The sequence below is a fragment of the Bradysia coprophila genome, unplaced genomic scaffold (assembly GCF_014529535.1).
Source record: "Bradysia coprophila strain Holo2 unplaced genomic scaffold, BU_Bcop_v1 contig_70, whole genome shotgun sequence".
Lineage (NCBI taxonomy): Eukaryota > Metazoa > Arthropoda > Insecta > Diptera > Sciaridae > Bradysia > Bradysia coprophila.
The window spans coordinates 1,162,867-1,189,590 of record NW_023503941.1 but is presented as its reverse complement, the minus strand read 5'-3'; the positions used below and the strand labels follow the sequence as shown (position 1 = coordinate 1,189,590).

Here is a 26,724-nt window from a genome sequence, read left to right as displayed (position 1 = left end):
AAAGAGTAAAAGTGACGCAAGTCCCTGTGCATACTTCCAAAACAACTGATATCGCTGGAGGTGACGCATTCTGCGCTTGTACGCAAAAACTGTAACAGCAAAAATTTGACCAAAGAAATTCTAGAAACAAAATTTTACCAAAAAAATTTTGCGTCACAAGTGGCAGATGTTGAGGAAAGTACTTTGAAGAAATTTTTTAAAATAGGCAAGAATATGTCCTAATACGTCCGAACCATCTGCCACTTGTGACGCAAAATTTTTTTGGTAAAATTTTGTTTCTAGAATTTCTTTGGTCAAATTTTTGCTGTTACAGTTTTTGCGTACAAGCGCAGAATGCGTCACCTCCAGCGATATCAGTTGTTTTGGAAGTATGCACAGGGACTTGCGTCACTTTTACTCTTTTGAGTGTTTTTGACTGATTGCAAAATAAAAACAAATCTAACCCACACCAACTCCGACATTCCGACAAGAAATCTAAACCACCAGCTCCAACATTTAAGTTCCACACTTAAGCCGGATTATACTAGCCCAGACACGTTGTACGAGTCTAAAAATAATTAAGTTGTAATTGCAAAAACTGATAGATGATCGCTATTAAATGTGACCTCTCTTCGACCATTTCCATTAATAAAAAAAAATTGAAGTGAGATTCAGTTTCAGTCTTTTTTTTCTGTTTAGCAAAAAAAAAACCAGTTTGCAACAAATTTTAATTCAATTCAATTTGATGGTCAAAAAATTTACTTCATCAATGGGCAGCGCGCATTAAAACTGTTTATTCATATGAAATATCGGTTAATTCGGTGTGTAACTCCAAAGTTAAAAAGTTTGAAAAGCTTGAGTAGCACAGTCATTAAAAAAAACATGAAATTTGTGTTCTGCCAAATGTGATCGTTTTGTCTGTTATCTTATGAACATTTTCATTTTCTTACTCATCTATTGTGCAATTAAAGAAATGTTTTTTTTTCTGATTATCTCAATTCGAATACAAATCACGGTCAGCAGGCACTTTAAGTGTCTCTGCTTATTATGGACGGCCGATAAGTGAAGTTACAAAAGTCAAAACAGATACAATCTCGCTGGAGATAACTTTTTTGCAGGTAATGTTCCTTTTTGAACCAGTCATTTTACAACAGCAGTGGTCTTAAAAATATGTCTGCATGAGATTTTGCTTCATTGATTTATTTACGTTTACGTTTATAATTTGCTTTCGATTAGATTAACAGCTCATAGTCGCGAGTTATCACGTTTTTGTTTCGCCTGTAATGATACGTAGATGTGATACTGCTGTTTCTGACTGCTTTTCGTCAAAAACGGAATTTTATTCTGCTCTATATCAGAACATATTTCCTAATAATACACGAGTATGAGTAAGAGAAATGAGATACTGAAGTGAGAGCAAGCACTTTTTTTCGGCTCTAGGACAAAATAACTCCGGACAAAATAACTCCGGACAAAATAACCCGGACAAAATAACTCCCGGACAAAATATCCCTCCGCAAAGTTTATGTTGACTTGCAAGGGGGGATACTCGAGAAAAGTCCGTATACTCGTAAAAAGTTGAGAAATACTCGACATACTCGAATGTAGTCCAGATGTACTATATTAAAATCAAGATATCTTATAATATAGTCAAGATATACTCGAATATTGTCGATGTCCTCGAATATTGTCGATGTCTTCGAATATTGTCGGTGTCCTCGAATGTTGTCGATGTCTTCGAATATAGTCGATGTCTTCGAATATAGTCGATGTCTTCGAATATAGTCGATGTCTTCGAATATAGTCGATGTCTTCGAATATAGTCGATGTCTTCGAATATAGTCGATGTCTTCAAATATAGTCGATGTCATCGAATATAGTCGATGTCCTCGAATATTGTCGATGTCCTCGAATATTGTCGATGTCCTAAAACACTGTCGATGTCCTAGAACATTGTCGATGTCCTCGAATATTGTCGATGTCCTAGAATATTGTCGATGTCCTAGAATATTGTCGATGTCCTCGAATATAGTCGATGTCCTAAAACACTGTCGATGTCCTAGAATATTGTCGGTGTCCTCGAATATTGTCGATGTCCTAAAACACTGTCGATGTCCTAGAACATTGTCGATGTCCTCGAATATTGTCGATGTCCTCGAATATTGTCGATGTCCTAAAACACTGTCGATGTCCTAGAACATTGTCGATGTCCTCGAATATTGTCAATGTCCTAGAATATAGTCGATGTCCTAGAATATTGTCGATGTCCTAGAATATTGTCGATGTCCTAGAATATTGTCGATGTCCTAGAATATTGTCGATGTCCTCGAATATAGTCGATGTCCTAGAATATTGTCGATGTCCTAGAATATTGTCGATGTCCTCGAATATAGTCGATGTCCTAGAATATTGTCGATGTCCTAGAATATAGTCGATGTCCTCGAATATAGTCGATGTCCTAGAATATTGTCGATGTCCTAGAATATAGTCGATGTCCTCGAATATAGTCGATGTCCTAGAACATTGTCGATGTCCTAGAATATTGTCGATGTCCTAGAATATAGTCGATGTCCTCGAATATAGTCGATGTCCTAGAATATTGTCGATGTCCTCGAATATTGTCGATGTCCTAGAATATTGTCGATGTCCTCGAATATAGTCGATGTCCTAGAACATTGTCGATGTCCTAGAATATTGTCGATGTCCTAGAATATTGTCGATGTCCTAGAATATTGTCGATGTCCTAGAATATTGTCGATGTCCTAGAATATTGTCGATGTCCTCGAATATTGTCGATGTCCTAGAATATTGTCGATGTCCTAGAATATTGTCGATGTCCTAGAATATTGTCGATGTCTTCGAATATAGTCGATGTCCTAGAATATTGTCGATGTCCTAGAATATAGTCGATGTCCTCGAATATAGTCGATGTCCTAGAATATTGTCGATGTCCTAGAATATTGTCGATGTCCTAGAATATTGTCGATGTCCTTGAATATTGTCGGTGTACTCAAATGTTGTCGATGTCTTCAAATATAGTCGATGTCATCGAATATTGCCGATGTCCTCGAATATTGTCGACGTCATCGAAAATTGTCCAGATATACTCAAATATAGGCTAGATATACTCAAATATAGTCTAGATATACTCGAATATAGTCGAGATATTCTCGAATACAGTCGAGATATATTCGAATATATTCCAGATATACTCTAATATATGCGATATACTCGATTATAGTCGATGTCATATAATATAGTCGATGTCCTCGAATATAGTCGACGTCATCGCATATAGTCGATATATTCGAATATTATCGATGTTCAAAAATATTGTCGATGTCCTCAAATATAGCCGGCATCCTCGAATATAGTCGATGTCATCGAATATAGTTGATGTTCTCGAAATATAGTCGATGTTCTCGAATAGGCAATGTTCTCGAATAGGCGATGTTATCGAATATAGGCGATGTTTTCGAATATAGGCGATGTTCTCGAATATAGGCGATGTTCTCGAATATAGGCGATGTTCTCAAATATAGGCGATGTTCTCGAATATAGTCGATACATACTCGAAAATATACTTAAATATACTCAGTATACTCGAATATGGTCGGAGATATATAATAGATCTGTGAAAGAGTTATGTACACTAGTGGTCGGAGTAAATAATATAAAAAGATTCTAAAATTTTTGTTTTCTTATAATAGTACTACTACTTAAGATATCCGGTGATTGATACACTGACCCTACGCCATATATTCTGCTAGCGGTTGTTATTCACAATTTGTTTTTAAAATATGGGTTTCGTAGTTATTTTGTCCGGGGTTATTATGTCCAGGGTTATTTTGTCTGGGGTTATTTTGTCCGAAAGTACTTAAGAACACACCGAAGTTCTGTTACAGAGCATACCAGTTTAATACCACAACTGCAACCCATTAATTGGTGGAGCACCATACTCTTAAAGCAGAAAATTGAAAAATATGATTTGTTAGCCACTAACAATCTTCATGTGGCAGCATGAATATGATGTTAAACTGACCACTGCTGGAGAAGACAAAAGTGCCAGGCAAACATTTTCCGTGTTAATGTTTTAAAATCTTTCAGAATAAAATGCCGGCAAATAATACCGAAGCCGAGTTGGCACAGAATGCATTTGCAAAAATTAGGAATTTTGTCACTGTGGAACCGGTACTTTTAGCACTTGCAATACCGTTCTATTTACAGACAATATCGGGGCAAAATTTAGCTTTGGAAAAGGTTTGATGGCTTTATTTATCACAGTACAGGTTACTTAAAATCATTTAAACGCTTTATGATACGAGAACACTCGAAAACATTCAAGCAAATCGTCTTTTGCTTGCCGGTCGAGTGACGAAGTAAGATGTAACTGCTTTGAGTGTTGAACTGACCCATATAAACTGGTGTGGAAATTTTGGACTTTTCAATCTAGTTATCGACATGGAATTCCGTCGTATTTCAATTCTTATTGAATTCTATTTCAAAGTAGTAAGTTGTGTTACAAGTATTGTAATTTCGATTTTTTCAGCACTAGACCCAAGTTTTCCTTACGAGCGGAGCGAGATTTTTATGTCGATAACTAGAAATTGTCCAAAATTTCAAAACTAAATGTGTTCTCTGTGTGTAATGTCGTATGAACGTATTTTATCGCACTAGTACGAAAAAGGATTTGCAAGCGACGTGTTACTGAAGTCACACTAAGATTATCTTTGGTATTTATTTGATTTTCTTCATTAGTGTAACAAGAATCGTATGGAGGTACATTATCGCACTACATTGCGACATTGCCAATCCGAGGCGAAGCCAAGGTTGGCAAGACGTCGTGTGAGATAATATACCAGCATACACTGACAATTTTTTTTTGTCAACATTCGTCCAGTATGTACACTGACAAAAAAGTTTTCAGATTATTACCTGTGACAGATAATCTTTCCCCAGGTAATGTAAGTTCTCATACAAAAACAGCATTACCTGTCACAGATAATGTGATTTTTATATGAGAAATTACATTACCTGGGGACAGAACTGTCAACTTTTTTCTTAGTGTATGAAATGGCTGGCAGACAGCTTCATTTCTGCCTTACTTCGGATATGTATATTCCAACGTCTGACATGTATATCGTACATGTTCGACGTATAAACATACTAGTGACACGAATAGCCACGAGCAGTATGTATGATTATACATCGGACATGAACGATATACATATCAGACGTTGGAATATACATATCCGAAATAAGGCAGAAATGCAGCTGTCTGCCAGCCATTTCATACATACTGGACGTATGTTGACGAATTTTTAGACCCGTACGAAGTACTGGGGTCTTATGGGTTTACGCATACGTTTGTAACACGTCGAATTGGACTCCCTGAGTAAGGGGAAACCTATTGTGGTTGTCTAGAGATGCCAAATCCGCGAAAAAAAATGTCCGTCTGTCCGTCTGTCCGTCTGTCTACACGATAACTTGAGTAAAACGCATCCGATTTTGAAAATTCTTTTTTTTTCCGTTTGGTAATGTCAAAAGACAGGCTAAGTTCGAAGATGAGTGATTTTGGATCGACCCCTCCTGAGCTGGGGCCCAATAAGTGCTTTACGGTTTTTCGAAGATATCTCCGGACATTTAAACGTTAAACTTGTAAATGATACATCGAATGAAAGATATTTACAATACCGATCGACAAAAAAAAAGTTTATGGAAATCGGATGACCGACTCGTGAGTTAGACCCCTTGGTGTGGAACAGGCACAGGGCGGCAAGCAGTTTTTGCTTGTAGGTCGGCCACATTTGAACATATTTCGTCTGTTTCAGCTTTATTAGATAGGTATTGACCGTACCAATCAGGGAAAATTTTTTTTATGAAATTATGTTCTCCGGAGCGTGAGCTAGGTCTCTTGGAGTGAGCTCTTATCTGGCTACTCGGAAGTACAGTGAACGTGGTGTATTTTGACAATATCTCGAGTAAATTTTGACCGAATTTCATGAATTTTTTTTTTGTTTGAAAGGTATTAACGAATGTAAAGCGTCGGTACTATTTCCGGTCTCCTAACAAAATGGCTGCCGGCGGCCATATTGGATTTTAGTAAAATAGAAATATCTTGGGGAAAATGGTACTAAGAGAGTTTCTGTTAACATGGAAATAATTTGTTATGTGTGTGGGGTTTCAGGGATTCCATATACGGACATCTATATATACCTATATACAGCTATATTGAGCTATACACAGGCATATAGAGCTATATAATAGCATATTTCTATGTGAAATGTTTATTTATAGTGAAATATAGGTAAATATAGCGGTATATAGCTGTTTAAATAGGAATTTATGAAATTTGTCTTCGTACGGGGCTGTCTATATTGCCTCCGGCAATTTAGTTGTATATGATAACAAGGCAAAGAGTGGATAATGTAAGTGATTTTAAAGGGAGAATAGTTTTTCAGCAGAGAAGAAAATGAAGTAAGAGAAATGAAGAGTTTCACATTAAAGGCTTTTGATACGAATGGGTGTTTCGTACGGGTCGGCGTTAGCTATGTTTTTTTATCAGTGTACGATTCGTGTTGCATACATCGTTTTTCGCAACAAGTGACGAAAGGTAGGACTTTGCTTTGCCTTTGCGAAAAACGTTGTACACAACTCGATGATAAACGCTTTTTTAGGCACACGATGTGTACACATACTATACAAATAGCTATTATGCAATGAAGAAAATCGAATAAATACCGAAGATAATTTTAGTGGGACTCCAGTAACACATGGCTTTTATCGCACTAGTGCATTGATCACAGGCGGCGTAAGTTACAAAAATATCATCACTGAATTGCATAAATAACTTTTTCATGCCGAGTAACCAAATTACTAGAAAAATTCTGTAATTTTGTCCCAAGGTATGAAAAATGTTGTGCCTCACAGGCTGTGGGGCACCACAGGAGGGATAGCACTATCAATATCTTTTGCATACGTACGTGTATGTAATGTGTACTTATGCAAAATAATTTTCTCGCTATACGAATTCACACTTAAACTACAATTCATGTCATCGATTCCTAAAATAAGACATTGAGTACAATAATGTGCAAGATTCAGTGAGTAACAATCTTAGAATCTGCTACGTCTTTGTTCAACGCGTCACCTAGTTTTTTTTAACTTCAATTCTCACTTCATTTCCAGTCTTGTCGTGTCAATCTTCAATTTAGTACAACGGTTTGTGACAATATGATTGATAAGGCATTGAACGGAATCCATTGCGGAAACGTAGATGTGACGGTGGAGCAATTGAATCGAACCGTCGAAGAGTCTGAAAAAAATGCCGAATCAACAGCTTATGATGTCAAAAACGGTACAGACTACTCACTTATACAACAGGAAGCATGTCGAGCGGAAATAGAAAGCCAGAAATTAATCAGCACCATCAGTGGCTACATGGCGCCATTGGGTGATTTAATGATTCGATTGAGATGATAAGTTCTTTGTAAAACCATTTTGTCGACATTCTAGAGTCTGTGATTGGCATAGTGGTAATATTAATTGGAGGCTATTGGAGCGACGTTACTGGACGACGGAAACCTTTGATTCTGTTTCCGGCTATTGGAGCATTTTTAGCGTTAGTAGGTTTGTCGTCTCCTGACTAATGCAGTCATTACTTTTAGTACAAAAAACAAACAATTTGCAGTTTTTCTGATTAGCGCTACTTTTATGACTTCCCTACCAGTCGAATTCACAGCTGTATTGGTTTCACTAATCGAAGCAATATCCGGAGGAACGAACCTACTGTGGATGGGAATATTCTGCTATGTGACTGATATCACACAAGAAAAGGACCGCGTGTTTCGGTAATTTTGCGATTTGCATTTTAGTTAAGAAAGTTCGCGATCTTCCCAATTGTGTCATCGTAGTTTTGGACTGTTGTATCAGCTGTACCCATTGGTGGCTATATGCACACTACCCTTCTCTGGAATTTTGTACAAAAAGCTCGGATATATCAGTAAAGCCCTGTGTTAACACCTATCAGACCGGGAGGTTGATACATTTGTTTAAATTTCCAGAACTCGTTCTCGTTTCGTTGTCCATTCAGATTTTTGGTATTGTCTATTTGATTCTGTTTTTAAAGGAACCGCGAAAAGAAATCGATGCTAATCAGCAGATTGCGGAGAAAGCATCAGCGGATCGAATTCATTTTGATTCGGAAATTAAAGAACCGACTGTGACGGCCGGCAGATCTGGAGAAAATAAATTTGAATCGCGCCAAATCGATTTGTTTCAAAGGAAGTTTTTGGAGGCCGCTAACAATTTTTCGGTGGTGTTGACGAGACGTCGCGACGGAATGAAACGAACGATCATTTGGCTTCTACTGTTCAGCAATTTTTTGTTTGTTGGATGTGAGTACGGTAAGAAACGAATTATTAGTTGAGATCCACCACCACCACGCATAAAACTATGCTCGGTAGTGTCTTAACTTTGGCTTGAGTTCTTGCTGTGGTGTGGAAGAATACTTTGATTCGCACTATTTTCTCACTGCTTCCTTACGTTCTAGAACTGGGCATACAGAAGTACGATTTTCAAAAGCCACTCGTATCCACTGTTTCCCCAGTTGTAAAAAACTAGGAAGCGAGCTGAGTGTACGTCTCAAGCTGAAGCGCACTTGCGGCGTCAATTGTGTTGTTCACGAGCAACGCACTCCAAGCAAATGTGATCATAGTTAACAGCTGCCAGCTGTCGAGTCTTACTACCCTTTCTAAAGTGCCACTCATGCTTGAAGTGCGTTGTCGTGCATTTTCGAATTTTTCGTTCCAGAATACGTAAACGAATATTTCTTTGTTCGAACGAAATTAAATTGGGAAGCGTTAGAAGAAAGTCCGTTTGCCGCATATAGCAGTACTACTGCGTTTTTAGGTAAATCCATTTTTTTCTCGTAATTTCTTACCAAATAATTGCATTACAAATGTATTGCAGGCAACATCCTCATGACGACTATTTTCAGTAAATACTTTCATTTCGCTGATGTTGTTATTGGACTAATATCGTCCTTGTTCTCTTCAGTTGCAAAATTAATTTACGTAAGAAACATTTGCGAACAGTGCGATAAGATCCCAATTTTTTACAAGCAAAAACGTTGATTTGTCTGAAAACGATAACAGAGGGCGGTAGTTCCGCCCAACGAGAAGGTCATCACCACGCCACCTGTCAGAAGTTATACCTTTAAAGTGGAAATGGCAACATCAAATATTTTCGATCAACGCATTTCTATTGCCTTGGCAAGGCTGTAAATTTTGGGGAGGTCGACTTCCTTAATCTAGCAGAGCGTTGTTAATGATTTGCTTGTAACTTTTGTCAATTCATTTTGCGGTTGAAACTTTACGACGCGATATTGATACCATATTCAAACTGATCTTTTCTGGTTACAACCAGTCGAGACACATTTTATGACCGTGATTTCTCTTCAGATCACCGTCTCCACAACGGTTATGTTATATGTGGGTCGATCATTTGATTCGTTTTTGGCTTCTAGCAACGTAGCGAATCGTTGTATTTTGTCAACGGTCGTTGATCAACATGAAATCGGTAAAAATATTTTATTGAATGACACAGCGACGTGCAGCTGGATTTAATGAATTTTGGTAATGATTTTCAGGGCGCATCTTTTCACTGACAGCCCTGCTGGATAATTTGAGTAAATTTTCCTTCGTTACCATTTATACGAACGTCTATAAGCACACCGTGGACACATTCCCGAATGCATATTTCATCGTTAGTTTTGGGGCAATTACAACCATGGCTGCAATTTTTGGGTGAGTCGTATCAAATTTTAATTTGTCGAGGATACTAAGTGTCCCAAAGCCATTAACAGTTTGTGAAACAAATCTGTCAAGGTTATCAACGGTTAAATATTAGCGATCATCTTGAAAGTGTACATGTGTGCTAGCACGGCAAAAATAAACCAGGCAGAAGCAGTTCATTTTTGAAACGTCAAATAAGGGACCTAATACACTGTATGAAAATGAACTCAAATGAACACTGACATATCTAAATTGAATTATTTTATTCGCAAAATATACACGGCTACTTACTAGATAATTCAGGTCACTAGTCTCACGAAGCGCTCCTGCCTGGTTTACGTTACTCTGGCTATTAGCAATTTGAAGGAGACCTAATTCAAATTTTTGTTTTGTTCTTCTGTCAAGTTTGACATTATAACAAAAGAAAATGTTGAATTAGGTCACCTTCACGTAGCTATGTATAGCTGCAGTTAAGGCTTTCATTCTAATAAATGATTTCAACAAGGAAACAATTAATCGATTTACAGCTTTTTTACGTTAGCTGAATTGACATTTTATAAATTTAATTAAACTTTGCAGTCGATCAAAACGTAAATTTTGTAATTAAAGGCCAGTTATTTCCTGAATTTACCTCCAATCAGAAATTAGTCCATAAACGTTCATTTTATATTCTTTTAGATCAAAGAGTGAAAAACTAGTAGCCCTGCCCATCATGACTATTTTGTGTGGTGTATAGGCAATGGTTGTACTTACCATCACCTTCGATACCATGAAAATTGTATATTTTCCTTGAACAAACACGTTCGTTTAAACATCTCTTCCCCTCGAGTTTATCTTCTGTTGTATTCAACGAAATGCGTTGACGCAATGGTAAAAGAATAACAATTGTCGCCTAACATTTGTTTCATTCGATGGCCAAAATACAATTACCTTTTGTACATACTAGCCGGGTGTCCTATTTACGAGTTTGCTACCAAGAAGAATATATTAGGGTGTTTGAGCGTATACAGTAATAAATGGGTGAACCAAAATCGTGTTAGAGTTGAAAATGTATGAAAATCGTGTATACTGTGCAAGCCTAGACTCTCTATTGTTTGTAAAAAAAATTACTTCCCACGCAACATTTCGGTCGCAAAATTCTGTTAACAACGTCTGAACACGTTTTGTTGAACCAATGATTATATAGTGCAGATGTAATGTCGTACATAACCAAAAAACAGAAAAAATTTATAGAAACTCGAGCCATCTGTTTTGAAATCTGTTGATCTGTTTTGCACAATATTTTGTGAAGCACAAGTTAAAACCAAGGTTATATCTTCCTCATATAAACCGATGCCATTTTTTCATTAGGTCATCGCAAAAAAAACAAAAGTGGCTGCTATCTGTAACTATTAGTAACAATTTCAGGGAGATGCGGGAAAACAGGAAAAGTAGGAAAATATGTAGTTGTGGTTGCTTTCTCGCCAATAGCTCCTGTAGTACAAACCCGATTTTCTTAAAAGCATTTTTTCAATATTTTGGTATCAAAACAGTCGGCGTATTTGCCTATTTCCCGCCGGAAAACAGGGAGAATCAGGCATATGATCAGACACTGACCCAACATACAACTTTTTTTTACTTTTACGTTGTTTACCTCTGTTTTGCGTGCCCACCTACTTTTCTAGCGTAATCACGTTGTTGCGACTCAGCAACGGAAGTCTGGAGTCAAGTTCCCGAAACAGTGTTTTTGTTCAAAAATCGTGTGCGATATGTCAAATGAAAGATATTGACGAGACGAATCGGAATAGTTTGAAGAAAATCGGGTTCGTACAACAGTAGCTATAGGCGGGAAAGAAAGCAAAACTGCACATTTTCTTACTTTTTCTGTTTTCCCGCATCTCCCAGCCTCCCAGTACGAAATTTCAACTAAACTGAAATTGCGCTACACTTTTGTATGCAAGTTACAGCAAAGTTCAGTGAATTTTTGCTATAACTGACTCAGCTATCGGCGTAAACTCCTCGTACAAAACGTATAAAACCCTGAGTTTAACATAGTCAACCTGTCGAAAAATTGGCATCGAACTAATGTGTGTCTAAAAGACACTACCAAGGTGGATATAGTATTGGAGATCTAATACCATTCAGTCTCCTCAACCATAATCATCCCTCTGTTGCGATTTAAAATATGTTACTACAAGACCCTTTTTTGCTTTACGGGACCTCGAATGTGCGTGCACAGGAATAATATTCACTTCTCAGGTCGTTTCTCATATAAAGCCTGACTAAAGAAAGAAATTTTGGGTCATTATTTGCTTAGCATTCGTTCCAACTGGTTGCATCCTAAAGACATTCTTCCGCCACCGCAATGAACGAATCCTTGAAGTTCGGCTCAAACAGTTTTATAAATTTTGCTCTGACTGCATTTCACATTTTCGGCGTTTGGCCGAGAAAACATTCGACAATACTCTACACGATCATTGCATTCGCATTCCATACATTCTTTACGGCTGGTTGGACGACAGCAAAATGCATTGGCACAGCAATGCTAGAAAAGCGAGCCGAAATAATTTTATTGGCGCCCACCAGTCTCTACGCATCAATGAGTACGCTACGCATCTACATTGTAATGTTCAATTTCCAACGAATTAAGCGTAGTTTCGACGAAATCACAGAATTTGAATTGAAAAGCGACAACGAAAGCGAGTTTATTCGCAAGAAAGTAAAACGCTTCTCGCGAACATCGGTAGCATATGTTATATTCATGTTCAGCGCGTTAGGATCGGCACTGGTCACACCGATTTTTGAAAAGGAACGAGTGTTGCCCGTGCCGATTTGGTTTCCATTGGATTGGGAAAACAATCTCATCTATTACTGGTTCGCTTACATCTTTTCCACATTGGGCCAATTGTCGCTGGTCGTGCTAAACTCATTCGTTCCCATATTCATTTGGTTTTTGATGTACGGCAATGCTTTGAAACTGAAATTGTTGGGTGGTCGTCTTTCGAAACTGGGATATCAGTCGTTCGACGAACGAAGAGCTATTGGACAGGGACCAAAGTATCAGAGTGAAGGAATTCGAATGATAAGCAATTACATCAAAATACACAAGGAAATCTCTAAGTAAGTCATCTTGTGTTGAGAGCATTTTGTGTCTGTAGTCAAGGGTACAAAAGTCTTTTTATTGGAAATGCAGCGACATTCGCGGAATTCAAGATACATTTTCCCAGACGTTCCTCATTCAAATAGCGACAAGCGCAATTTGCATTTGCAGCGTTACATATTTGATGGCGTCGGTAAGATTTGTGTTGTCTACTCATTTACTGCCTGATCCATTGTTAGAAATGTTTTCCTTAAACCTGTTCCCTGCTTGTCCTTTATCCCTTATTCTCTGATGCCGTTCCAGGTTGTTTGTCCTCATTTATCTGATCGGTTTGCATCAATTTTAAAATAACAAAATTTGATTTTTGATTCAATGCAGGAAAATCTCTCCAACAACTACAACAATTTCGTCATGTACGTGTCGCTTATGGGCATTTACAATTACGAAATTTCCCTCCTTATGTTCTACGGCAATGAGGTTACACTTGCAAGTGAAGAACTGATGCGCTCTGTCTATAATTCGAATTGGATGGACTTGTCCATCAAATACCGCCGAGTTGCATTGATATTTATGGAACGTTTGAAAAAGCCACAGGAAATGCTAATTGGAAAAGTGTTCCCGTTGAATTTGAAATCATTGAGTTCGGTATGGTTGAAGCAATTTTTGTGATTCTTTGCAAAGGCAACATCTAGTCGTTTCTTCCATACAGATTTTGAACGTCGCTTACTCGTTCTTTAATGTGCTACGCAGTAATGAACAGGGCAAATCACCATATAAAAAATCTGGTTAGACGCAGCCTACCAAATATAGAATGAACGTTTAGTTAATTGTGTCCACCCACTGACTCATCGGATGGAACATTTCAGATTGAAATTAATTTTTTTGGTAAATTCAAAATTGCACTGCATTCAGGACATTGCAAGTTGCCTGTTGTACTCAGTTCTATGTCCTCTCATTAGGAATAGTTGAAACATTTCACGCAATTGTTTCAGCCTGTAAATGTTCTCAACGGAGTGGTAGAACCGAGCAGTGCACTTAAGGTTTTAGATTTGAAGTAAATAAAATTATACCAAAACTAATACCAAAATGATAAGATTTGTGAATTGAAACGGTTCGGCTTTCTTCCGTTTGAATTCCATTCTTTAAAGCAATATATTTCACAACTTTAAAAAATTTCCTTCCTCAACATCTGACACTTGTGACGCAAACTTTGTTATTATAAATTTCTTCCTAAAATTTTTCGGGTAAGATTTTTTGTTGATCAAACTTTCGCGTGCTTTCCTCATCAGCTGCCATTTGTGACGCATATCATTTTGCGTGTCGCATCTGTAAGCGTCACCTACACCGATATCAGTTCTTTTGTAAGTGGATAACAGGACTTGCGTCACACCTCCACTGTAAGTGGTTTTGAGCGACATCAGCTCTTTTGTAAGTTTTGATTTTTTAGAATTTGGTCGCAGATAATAGACAATCATATTGTGCAGTTTGAACGAAAATATTCTTCTTACAAAACTGTGTAACTTTCTCTTTCATCTGAACCTTCCAACTTTCATTTGACGTAAATCGAAAATTTTACAGTTTGTTCATTTCATTTTTACACAGTTTTAGATATGTCAGAGTTTTAAATGTACCCAGTCAATTAAGTTCTTCCCAAATTATGAATTTTTGGCGCAAAATTTAAAATTTCTATCGCGAATTCAAATATTGCCCAATTTGGGAAGAACTTAATTGACTGGGTACATTAAAAACTCTGACATATCGACAATCTTTAGAAACTGTGTAAAAATGAAATGAACAAACTGTACGAAATTCAAAAAATTTGACGAAAATCAAAAATTTGACGAAAATCGAAAATTTATCGAAATTCAAATATTTAACTCACTTAAAACACTCATAGCTCCCAAATAGGCGACTTTTTAGGGAAACCATGAAACACGTATCGACTATAATCTGAAACTCTATAACTTTGTCTTTCATACGAGGTTTCTATCTGCCATATTTTCCGAGTTGTGGCTGACATAGCTCGCACCTAAAACCTAGAATGTGAAACTCTATAAATTTGTCTTTTAAACGAAAGTTGTATTGTCTGCTGTATTTTCCTCAGTCCTACGGAAATAAAAAATTTTGTCAAATTTTTCAGTGTGAACGGACTTGCGTCACGGCCCTTCCACGGTTCCCCTCAACCGAAATAAAGTTTTATTTTATTTATTTTATTATATTTGGGTACCCAAAAAATGAGTCTTGATATGGATGAAGGGACCCCTAAGGACTATAAAACAGGTTTCCTTCACTCCAGGTCTGCTGATCTCCCCATAGTAAAATTTTCAAAATTCGTTTTTTGAGGCATCTATGGTAGGTTTTCAATCTTTTTTAGCTTATATTAAGATCCCTGAGCTCAGAAACAGCTCAGTGAGCTCAGTGGGGAACCGTGCTTCACTAACGTAGGGCCATGATTTCGATTGTCAGATTTGAATATTTGTATGTTGCGTATTGTGTTGATATACGTGTAATATGAATAACTTACGAATTGGACGAAAGTTAAACGCACATCACGTATGTTAAGCATATGTAGTGGATGTTGGTCTGAAATGTTGAATTTGGATCAAATTCCCGTCAAAATACTTTTATTTTTTATGAAGAGGTTGCATTTCGTAATCATATCAGAAAGTTGTTTAAGTTGAAATTATCTATAATCAGTATTTCAAGATAATTCAAGTGCATAACTCTCTTACTGTACTGCAACATTAGAAAGATGGTTGGTTCATGATCCAGAAGTCCCCGGTTCAATTCCCGAAGAAGCCAGTTTTTAATTTGAAGTACTTGTCACCAATAACTGCTATAACAACTATAACCATTGGTGAATTCAATAAAATTCATATTTTTAAGTCTGTCAACGCGAAATACGTCTTGGAAGTATTCTATTCGAGCCCTATGTATAACTACATTACCACACTTTTTGACAGGCCCATGATATGCGCATAGCACGTAGGAAATTTCGCTCAGTGTATGGACTATTATATCTACCTTGGTCGGTTTAAAAAAAATTCTGTATCGTCGAAAATATACAGACAAGGAAGGACTTTTATTATAGTAAAACTATTGTATACTGAGGATAGGAACCTGAGTTTGCGCTCTACTTTCGTCTGAAATAACTTTGGTTAATATGCATGAAATGTCATCGCTCTGAAGTTGGTTCATTAAAAATAGAGCGTTGACACTAGTAATTTTCGACAAAATGTACTAGAAATGTAAGAGATTACATTTGATCGTTAGTTTGAAAACTGTAGTTTCCTATACTGAATTCGCAATGGAATTACGGCTACTCATTCCTGTGTTGATGGGTGAGATGGGTGAACAATGGAAACAAGTTTTAATAAGCATTTTATACTAGCGGTGTCTATTTATATATGTCCAATCAAAAGTCATTCAACAAAATATGAACTTAAAATTATTTGTTTGTATGAATTAAACGGGATATAAATATGACCTTGAACTCACCCTAAATTTACAACTACTACAATGTTTCAATAGATAGGTACTAGTCGTATATGTATATATATAATAATAAGATGTATTTAACAGCTGCAGTGGCTATACAATTTTCTGTGTTAACGAAATGTCTATCTCTTTTGTTTTGCGTTTATTGCAACTCAAATTTCGTAATTTTATTCGGACCTATTTCGGTAACATACATTGCCGAACCATTCGGACAGAATGCGATCGAATGAGGATTCACAAATTCGCCCCAATGGTCTACAATCGACTCGGTCAGCGGATCAATTGTGAATCCTTGCACGGGAAGCATTGCGGACGTTGGACCATTTACTGCGTACACAAAATCACCATAAGCAGCTACATCGAATACGCGACCCAAATCGGGCTCCTGAATGGTGGCCGCTGGTGTTCCCTCCCCTTTCGAACTCTTCAGTCCAGCCCTACAAAATTTTAGTCATCGGATTAGGAATATTTCCGGAAGAAACAGGGAGACGGGTTCTTACTTGGGGCATACAACTCGCATATTTTCTCTATCGGCAATGCACAGAATATCTAAATGCTCCAATAGTGTCAGTCCATGCGGTACTTGTAGTGAAAGAAATTCTAGAAAGGAAAAGATTCAGTGTCTTCAAGCTGTACGAGTTTGAGTGTTAGGAAAATACCTGGTGGTTGAGGAATGACCCTTAAAATTCGTCCAGCTGCGTTGTATTTAATAATTCGGCTGTTACAATATCCATCAGCGACGAAAAACTCTCCCGTTGAAGCGACTGTGTGCGAGAGAATAAATATTTCAGAAATCAAAAAGCTGAAAAGTAATCTGGCGTAATGATAGGAAAGCTCCATTTAATTAGCCTGTGGAGACGCAATACTTTCATTTTGTACTTTATTCGCTGCTCTTTTTAGCCCCGTACGAAGTACGAAGGGGCTTATAGGATTACGATGCCGTGTGTAATTGATGGAATTCGAAGCAGACGGTAAGGGCAAAGTGTTTGCCTATGTTCATAGATGACGAATCCGCAATAAAAATTTGGGCCGTCTGTCCGTCTGTCTGTCACGTCGATATCTTGAGTAAATCAAATCCGATTTCAAAAATTCAAAATAGTGAGGCTAAGTTCGAAGATGGGCATATTCGGGTCGGCCCTTCGTGAGTTAGGGCCACCTAAGTGATTTAAAGTCTTTTGGTGATATTTATGGCAAAATAAACGATGGAAACGTAAGTGACACGGCAAATGATAGGTATTGTCAATACCAATCCAGGAAAAAAAAGTTTTTTAAAATCGGGTGAGTGGACCGTGAGTTAGGGCCTTAGAAGTGAAAAGCTACTAGGGCCCTATGTGTATTTTACATAGAACTCGAGTAAATTTCATTCGTTTTTCGTAATTTTTGTGTCATTTCGAAGGTAATCAAAGGCCGAATAGAAAGTTGTTGAAAAAAAATTAAATTTGGGTCCTTGGACTAAGGCCACTACTAGGGCCCTATGTGTATTTTACATTGAACTCGAGTAAATTTCATTCGTTTTTCGTAATTTTTGTGTCATTTGGAAGGTAATCACAGGCCGAATAGAATGTTGTTGAAAAAAAAAATAAATTTGGGTCCTCGGACTAAGGCCGCTACTAGGGCCTTATGCGTATTTTACATACAACTCGAGTAAATTTCATCCGTTTTTCGTAATTTTTGTTTCATTTGGAAGGTAATCAAAGGCCGAATAGAATGTAGTTGAAAAAAAATTAAATTTGGGTCCTCGGACTAAGGCCGCTACTAGGGCCCTATATGTATTTTACATACAACTCGAGCAAATTTCATCCGTTTTTCGTAATTTTTGTTTCATTTGAAAGATAATCGAACACCGAATAGAATGTTGTTGAAAAAAAAAAATTGGGTCCTTGGACTAAGGCCGCTACTAGGGCCCTATGTGTATTTTACATATAACTCGAGCAAATTTCATCCGTTTTTCGTAATTTTTGTTTCATTTGGAAGGTAATCAGGGTAATCAAGGTTGAAAAAAAATAAATTTGGGTCCTCGGACTAAGGCCGCTACTAGGGCCCTATGTGTATTTTACATATAACTCGAGTAAATTTCATCCGTTTTTCGTAATTTTTGTTTCATTTGGAAGGTAATCAAAGGCCGAATAGAATGTAGTTGAAAAAAAAAAATTGGATCCTCCCTCGGACTGAGGCCGATACTAGGCCCTATGTGTATTTATACTCAATAAATTAAAATTTTAGGTCAACTTGAAATTTGTGTTACATTTGAAAGGAACGTCGTACGGGGCTTCGTAATTGCGCTATGCGCAATTTCTAAGATGTACACATTACATAATAATTTTACTTTAACTACTTCAACCGGCGCATAGGCTTACGGTCAAAGTAGGGTGACAGACGCACTAGGGTCACGTACGCAATAGATATACGGGTTTGTACGGGGCTCAGTCGCAGCAAACGCTCCGACTGTTCTGATGGCTCGTTTTGTGATGAGATAACTTCACTCTGGTAAATAATCCATGAAATGTGATCGCAGTGAAGTTGGTTGGCAAGAATATAGAGCGCTGACATTAGTAATTTCATGACGAAATGTAATAGGTCTGTTCCAAGGCCATACGAATTGTGTTCAATTTCATCCATAGACAATTTCTCATGAAAAATGAGCTGCCGAAATTAGCGCGAAGAAGCTTCAATACGTAATTTTTTTTGAAATCTGTCGCTATAAGAGTATACGGCGCCTCAAAATTTTTGCAAAAAACAAAGGTTATGTCGTCTGTGGATGAAATCGTCGTGGTTCGGGTTGTCAAAGTTCGTGTTTACAGTTATTTGAAACAAGCCTTATAGAATTTTACGAAAATCTGTTACATTTGAGCTTTGATTTCCAGCATTTCCCTATCCCCTATCGAGACATATTGAACATATTTCTCGCATAAAAGTGATATACGTTCCACAAGCTGAAATTCCTAGCTCCAAAATCAAACAGATGGAACGTATACCAATTTATCAATCGTTTTTCGCGATAACTACCGAGGACGAACTAATTGTTCACAGCGCACATTTATTTCGATTTTCATTCTATCAATGACACAGCACTGAATCCATTAAAGAGGAAAACTTACCAGCAACGGCTGTTGGCTTGCAAAGATATCCAGGCAATACTCCCGGTTGGAATCTCTGTCCTAACGTTATTGACGGATACAATGAATTCGGTTTGAATTTGAACACTTGATGCATCGCAACATCGGTGACCCAGGTGTTGCCGTGATGATCAATGGTCATGCCATGTGGAAGATAGAACATTCCGCCGCCAGTACCATCTAAAATGCTGCCATCTTGAGCACTGATTGTTAGTATGGTGTCTTCTTTGATTGGCTCGTCCTGGTTTTCTTGGTAATGGTTGGCGTCGTTGAAAGTACTGCAGAAGAATGAAGTTATTTTCGTTACTTCTGCTCCATCCAGTCACTTTTTAGATATTTATGCAGAAACGTTATTAAGACGGTGGTAGTTAGGAATAATGCTCAGTCCCGATATTTGACAACGTCAAAAGTTTGCATTTATTGGGTTGGAAACCCGACAAATTCACGACCCGACTCAATTAGAAATATTGAGTTCCAACCCTTTTAAACTCGGTAAATTACAAACTTGGCTGAGCCGGGCAAACAAATTCAGCTGAACAAAATTGAGATTAACCGAATAAGAGATCGAACAAGAATTCAAATGGCCTGACATTGGCACCCATTGAGAATGATTCATTTCTGAACGGACTGGCACAACATTTGAGAATCGACACTGTTCGTTTTTTCATCACGTAGAAACAAAATCAAAACTCACTCCTCGTTCCAAATCCTGTCACCTCTGTGGAAAATCACTGGATTCCCATCTGGATTGATAGCAACTGCTGTTATTTGTCCCACTCGTAGGTTAGTACTTGGCCAGTTGGTGACTTCTTTGGGACGTGGTGGTCTTACCAGTGCACTAGCAGCGACTCGTGGCAAATGCTTTGAATAAATGTGTCTTAACCATCTGACCGAATGCGATTAATCAGTAAAATCCATACTTCACTTTCCACCTTATTATCGTATTTGCTGCTGATCAGTTTGTGGATATTGTTGTAGAAGTGCTGGTTGATTTGTTGGGCATCTTCGGGTTGACCGCTAATATCACCGTATTGAATTGTCACCACTAACAGACAGTACAAAAATTTGAACATCGCAAATGTATGTCTATGGAATCGGTGTCGATTTATTCTTTACGGTGTGCTGTTGAACGGTTCAACAGAATATGTTGGAAAATCGAAAAGAAATTTATTGTAATTTCATCGCCTTTGAGAAAATGTACAATCGAAAATCCACTCCACTACTATCCACTATCAATCACTGTGACGCAATAGAAGTAATGGTTAACAAACACACAAAATCGATTCGAATAAGAGGGTATAATATGAAATTTTATCGCTATCTAGATTATCATGTATAACACGAGTGTGCTGGTTATCGATTTGTACAAGAATATCCGCTTTTGGTTCCTACGGATGGTTGTAAGCGTTTGCGACAATGTTTCGTGACGCGAAAAATAAACTTTTCTTTTATTACTATTTTGCGAAACAATTTTTTTTTAATTTATTTTATTGCTGAACGGTCATTGTTGTCAACAGAAAACTCTTATTTATATTCACATAAGACACACAGCTGGATAGGTTCGAAGTGTCGGAATGTTTCACCTTGAAAATCTGGATCTTGCGCATTTCCTACAATGCTTTCGCACGATTTTCTTCTTCCATTTCAAAAATATTGCAAAAGAACGTTTTCTTTGTGGCTGACATTGCCATTGATTATCATCAAACTATTTTTTTTTGGCTCAGATTGGAAAGTTTAAAAAAAGTAGAGACACTCGTTCAAAATTTATTTTTTCCTATCATCGACAACAACAGAGCGGCATGTGACTTAATTTTCTCGCTAATTCCCTATTTTTGGACCTTGTTATTACAAAAACTTAAAATAATTTGAGTTTCTGCATCCAATGCTTTCTATTACTGCAAAAGAAATTGAAACACCTTTCAAATGAGCTATTTATTACTGGTTCCACAAGACCTACGGCTACTCGCAATGTTCACAATATTTGCCCGCACAAGTTTCGACTAATTTCTCCTTGGATAAGTAAACCGAAAGTGGAAAACTGACGCCACGTTAGTTTTGCGAAAGCTCGGAAAAAATAACAAATATTTCAAATAATAACCACGCATCCAATTATTAACAATGATTATGCTAAAGGAAACCTCTCATTCGCTAAAAAAGCTCTTTAGCATGCGTTAGGAAATAGTAGATTTCACCCTTTGAATTGACATTTCTTTACTTTCGGTCCTCTTAGCAAGCATACAATAGTCATTTGTGTACCTGATTTGCACGATTGCTCACTCCGTTCGGCCTACAATCCGCGAAATTGCCTAAAATCAATCGTCCAAAGCAGGTGCACATGTGAGTTTTCATGTAAAGGGCCGAAAACTCGAGAAAAAATCAAAAATTACCCTCATTTTTGGCCCGAAGCATGAAAAACTTAATACGTAACTCTTTCGGCCTACTCAGTCGATACGTAAATAACTATTTTAGCGTGTGAGAGCTTTCCATACAGAGCCGAAGGCGAGGTCTGGAATCGAATACACTAAAAAAGACTTTTAGTCCTAGGTACGAATAGTATTTTTCATATTGAACAGAGAAGAAGTGAGATGAAGTGGCAAATGTTTACCTAAAGTTTTTGTGTAAAATACAGGTAAGTAATGTACTATTTCGACTCATATGTGGACATGTTTTTCATCATAAAATTGTCTCATACGTCAGAAAAATTAAAATAGACGCGAAGAAATTCTAGAGAATTCACGCCGTAAGTGTACCTAAAATTTGAATTACAAGTGAACGGTTCAATGAAAAAGTGAACCGAAAAGTAACTTTCAACGCTTCTTTGTATGAAAATGACGCTGCATTAGAAAGTATTACGCACCTTCCATTTCGAATTTCGACCGCACTAACGGCGTCAATTTGTGTGTTAGTACACTTCAATCAAAATTGAAGCTCAAGGAAAGTCGTGCCGCGGTAGGTTCATGGTGTCATGGATAGTAGAGGTCAATACCTACCCAACGACAACCATATCTTCCAAGTGTATCGTTGTAGTTTTTTTAAACACTCTCCAAAAGTTGGAATTTTTTCCCCTAAAATAGCTACTGCACCACATACACGAAAAATTTAGAAATTTGTTAAAGGTAAACATATGCGCCCTGAACACCTCTGCCAACCACCATAATTTCAGATAAATACGTAACCAACAGTGAAATGCAACAAAAACTATTTTGGTCACCCTCTAGTGCAGACCATTTTTCATGATTTCTGGCGTTAAAACATAATTTATTTCCTGCCCCATGCGAAAATTGACTATTACACTGCTGTTTACCCCCTGCGAAAGTGATCCATTACACTAGGGATATTTGGGGTTTATTTCAAGTTGACAGTTCTTTCAAGTAAAATTTGCCTTGCTTTCATTTTATCTTTTTTGTTGAATGAATCGATCGATCGAAAAAGAATGTAAGAAATGTCGCTAAAATAACGACGGACTTCTTTAGGCATTCATACGGATTACTTTCGGCATTAATATGGAATGCTTTTGCACCGGATGGAGCGACGCGAAGCGGAGACCTGGGTCTAAAACACACCTTTTTGATCCTTGGTATGTAACATACTATTTTTGATAAAAATATTGATCGATGAACACAGTTATTTCAGAAAAACTTGTTACGCAAGTAATCTGGCTACAACACACTTTTAGAAGAATTCGCAACACAGAATTGTCGGCCAAAATTGTAACAATAATTTTGATGTTCCGAAGTAACACTTTATGGCCACACATTTCGTTGTATTTTTCTCTTGTAACACTAAATGCTTTTGCTTATAGTACAAACACTACACTTTGTTGCACATTTTTTTGAAAACATTAAAAAGGACTAACAAAATACTAACTGCGAAAAACTGTTCAATGTCAACATGTCACCAACGCAATTGTAACTACTGTTGCGACAATACTAATGTAACATGAGTGCTGTTTTCGGGATCAATTTTTTAGGAGACGTGTAGCGTGTGAGCCGATTTCGTCAGCACACTAGATTTGTTTGTAAACGTTTTATCGGAAGAACAGATTTATTTGTGTTTTGTTGGTGTTGGTTTATTGAGATACTGAATTTATGTAGAATTTCTGCAGAACAGCCGTGTAATAGTCAATTTTCGCATGAGCAGGCAATAAACCAGAATACGTTGGATGCTGCGACGTAATTCATTGCTCTCGGATACAATTTTGTAGAACTCGCAAACTCACTCGTGTTTTTGAGCAACAAGCTTCGGTAACTGTTTTCTCGACAAGTGTAGTTGCATACCTCGCCTTCGGCTCGGATAAGCAAACTCTACACTTGTCTCGAAAACAGTTACCGAAGCTTGTTGCTCAAAAACTTACTCGTGAGTTTGCTCGTATCACAAAATTGTGTCCTTGTGTAATGAATTACTTTCGCAGCATCCAACGTAATCTACTATTCCTTTACTAGGGAGGGAAAATTAACTTTCTGTCTCTAGGGAAAAGTCTTTCCATCGTTCGTAAAGGAAATTGTCAAGGGAAGGAATTTGATATTTCGTATCACGATGAGTAAAAGTATCTCGGGCTAAAAGCCCTCGGACACTTTTACACATACTTACTTCGAGGATTTTTTTTTGCAAATGACTCAGGAGGGTCTACTGATTCAATTACTGTATACCCCCAAACAACGCCGATGGCTTGTTTTCCTGTTTCATACAACTTTTGTTCGAAGTTTTGGCAAATTGACTCTTAAAAAGATATCCCGTCCATTTCAGCCCATCTTCGAATTTAACATCGAAAATTTAATTCCACGCATTTAAAAACAAGATTTATCCGAATTGGTTGAGAGTTACTCAAGTTATCACGTCCTCAACGAAAAAAATTGGTACTCGCATTTAACGTAACATTTCCTACATATTCGATCATAGCGAACTTCTTTTGTTACCCACATTTTCACGAGTGTGTTAGCTTTCAAAAGAAAATACTTAGATTGGGCTGTAGCAGTTTGACCAGCTCTGCGAAAACTGAGCAGTTTATTAAAATTTCGTTATTGTGGTTGTACATTTTTCGAAAAGGATTCTGATGAAAATATCATTGAAAGTCTAAACCAAGTATGGTCTGTCCATACAAACCGGATGATTTCATATTATAAACAAACTCACCTTTTTTAAGATTAGAAGCCACTCCATGGGTGGAATTTGTGTCATGTACAGATACAAATTGAGGATTAATTTTAATATATTTTGAATAAACCGGAACGAACTCACCTTTCAATGAAAATCACTGAAAGTTTTCAATGATTTTCATTGAAAGGCGAGTTTGTTTATATGAAATCGCTATTTCCTCCGCTCCACACAAATTTTGACATAACACCCTACCTATACTTTCATTGGAAAATATATCATCAATAACGAAATACAAGACACGCAAATGTAGGCTACAATTTTAGCTAATCACTGATACCTCTTAACACTTATTGCTCTCGGGTTCCTGTGTTGATAAAATGTCATGAAACTTTTTTGAATAAAACAGGGAAGAAACATTCGTAAAACTCAAAGGGTTGCTTCTTGTAAAACGTTGAATAATCTAATCTTTTTATAGGAGGTCTGGATGATAAGGAATGGACGTCAATGTTATAGATCACTAAAATGACCGCTGGCGTGACGATCGACGGTTCGGTTTTGTGTGCAAACTAATGACAACCAACTTTGCTTCTAAGGGAATTCCCCGTATTTAGTTCATTTGCATTCATTTCAAAGAATTGGACGCACTCACTTATTCATTACTATGTGAAATTGTGAAGTTGGTTTCGATTAGTTTGCATACTTTTCCCCACCATTCCTCACGTTTCCGTCATCAGTTTTACCAAACGAAGAGATCTATAACTTACTACTCATTGTCCAATCATTCCAAAATGTCTTGCTCTGTTTGCATTTTTTTTTTTTAGAGTTTCAGGCAATTAATTTTAGCGAGCAGAAGTGTTCCGTAACACCTAATGCGTCCAAAGTTGATAATATTTTCATTTCAATATGGAGTGTTTGGTCTCATCGTAAAGCTGAGATCTTCGGGAAAGTAGTGGCAAATTAAATACTAAACAATAATCCAAAAAGAAATTTTCATTTTCAAAACAAACTTTTCAAAATATTTAAATTTAACTTGCAAATTCATAACTACCCCTGAAGAAAAATTGGAAAATGTGTGGAAAATTGGAAAATTTTAGGATCCTGAAAAAAAGCTTGAACCTTCCTCTTTCATTTGAGCTATATATCACTACGATAGGTGAAGAAATCAGTTCACAATAATTCATTCAAGTTGCCTATACACTGAAAACTTTGAATAGGGGTGGAGGGGTTAAGGATTGAGTTTCTTAAGGACTAGTAATCATTTTTAAAATCTACATATCTATATTAATCAGTGGTCCAAAGCACACCATTCTACTATAGTTTGCACTATTTTTATGTCTTTACAAAGACATGGACCCGTACTATTAAGCATCGCTTGTTTGAAAATGCAGGAATAAGTTCGATTTGTTTATAAATAACTTATTCTGAATTCTGAAATTGTTGTATTCTGATGGATAAAAACTTTACGTTGACTTATAATAATAATTGAGAATCGCAATTACTCTTTGTCAAAAACAGGCATAATTGACACGAGTGACCTACCCATTACCGGCATTTATTCGACGCTGAAACCGACCTCTTTTTATTCATTTTTAGATTTCTTTGTTTCCACATGAAAGACATGTCAACAAGTGTAACAGATGCAGTGGTAGCTACAACCGACAGTGTGGACATAACAATGGAAGAATCCGCAACAAGCAGCGCAGAAGAACACCAATAATGATACAATCATTCGCCTGGAAGCGTTTGACATAAACCGTATATAATAAGCGTCTTTCGGTAAACGATTAATAAAATCGAAAATAAATTAAATCTCTGAAATCATTGAGTTTGCATTTTTTTCTTTGTGACACAGTAAGTAAATGACGGTGTGATAAAAACGGCTAGTCAGCAATTTGGTATTTTCCTTTAATCTGATACCAATACCAGCGAAGATTTGAAATCTATCTTTTGGAAATATTTAGATCAAGCGAAGTAATAGATCGATTTAAATGTGGTGCGACATGGATCGAACTCAGATCAGAATGGTTAAAATATAACTTGTCATTTGCGGCTATTCATCTGTTTTGGATAACGATGACCAAAATAATGACAAGCTCTATATAGTAGAATACATGTTAAAAAAATGAAGTACAAGATTTGAAATCAACTGACTAAAAATACT

At 37.1% G+C, this 26,724-nt stretch overlaps 2 protein-coding genes and 1 long non-coding RNA gene across 3 annotated transcripts; 1 reads left to right on the top strand and 2 right to left on the bottom strand.

Moving 5' to 3' along the window:
* Positions 1 to 968: 968 nt before the first annotated feature.
* On the top strand, positions 969 to 26,332 carry LOC119083602. The gene is made up of 12 exons (XM_037193338.1): positions 969 to 1,097; positions 4,087 to 4,239; positions 7,168 to 7,432; positions 7,495 to 7,608; positions 7,670 to 7,829; positions 7,893 to 7,981; positions 8,043 to 8,384; positions 8,791 to 8,889; positions 8,950 to 9,053; positions 9,441 to 9,558; positions 9,629 to 9,785; positions 26,157 to 26,332. Exons 2-12 carry the CDS (start codon positions 4,093 to 4,095, stop codon positions 26,278 to 26,280), a joined length of 1,719 nt encoding a protein of 572 aa, XP_037049233.1. The 5' UTR covers positions 969 to 1,097; positions 4,087 to 4,092; the 3' UTR covers positions 26,281 to 26,332.
* On the bottom strand, positions 11,500 to 15,382 carry LOC119083606. Its single transcript, XR_005088901.1, has 3 exons — positions 15,373 to 15,382; positions 13,580 to 13,584; positions 11,500 to 11,658 (listed from the first exon to the last, which is right to left on the bottom strand). It is a non-coding gene; the product is annotated as an uncharacterized LOC119083606 (long non-coding RNA).
* LOC119083604 (peptidyl-alpha-hydroxyglycine alpha-amidating lyase 2-like) lies at positions 16,227 to 21,071 on the bottom strand. Its single transcript, XM_037193340.1, has 6 exons — positions 20,387 to 21,071; positions 20,161 to 20,327; positions 19,449 to 19,744; positions 17,010 to 17,114; positions 16,851 to 16,950; positions 16,227 to 16,787 (listed from the first exon to the last, which is right to left on the bottom strand). Exons 1-6 carry the CDS (start codon positions 20,537 to 20,539, stop codon positions 16,493 to 16,495), a joined length of 1,116 nt encoding a protein of 371 aa, XP_037049235.1. The 5' UTR covers positions 20,540 to 21,071; the 3' UTR covers positions 16,227 to 16,492.
* Positions 26,333 to 26,724: the final 392 nt, after the last annotated feature.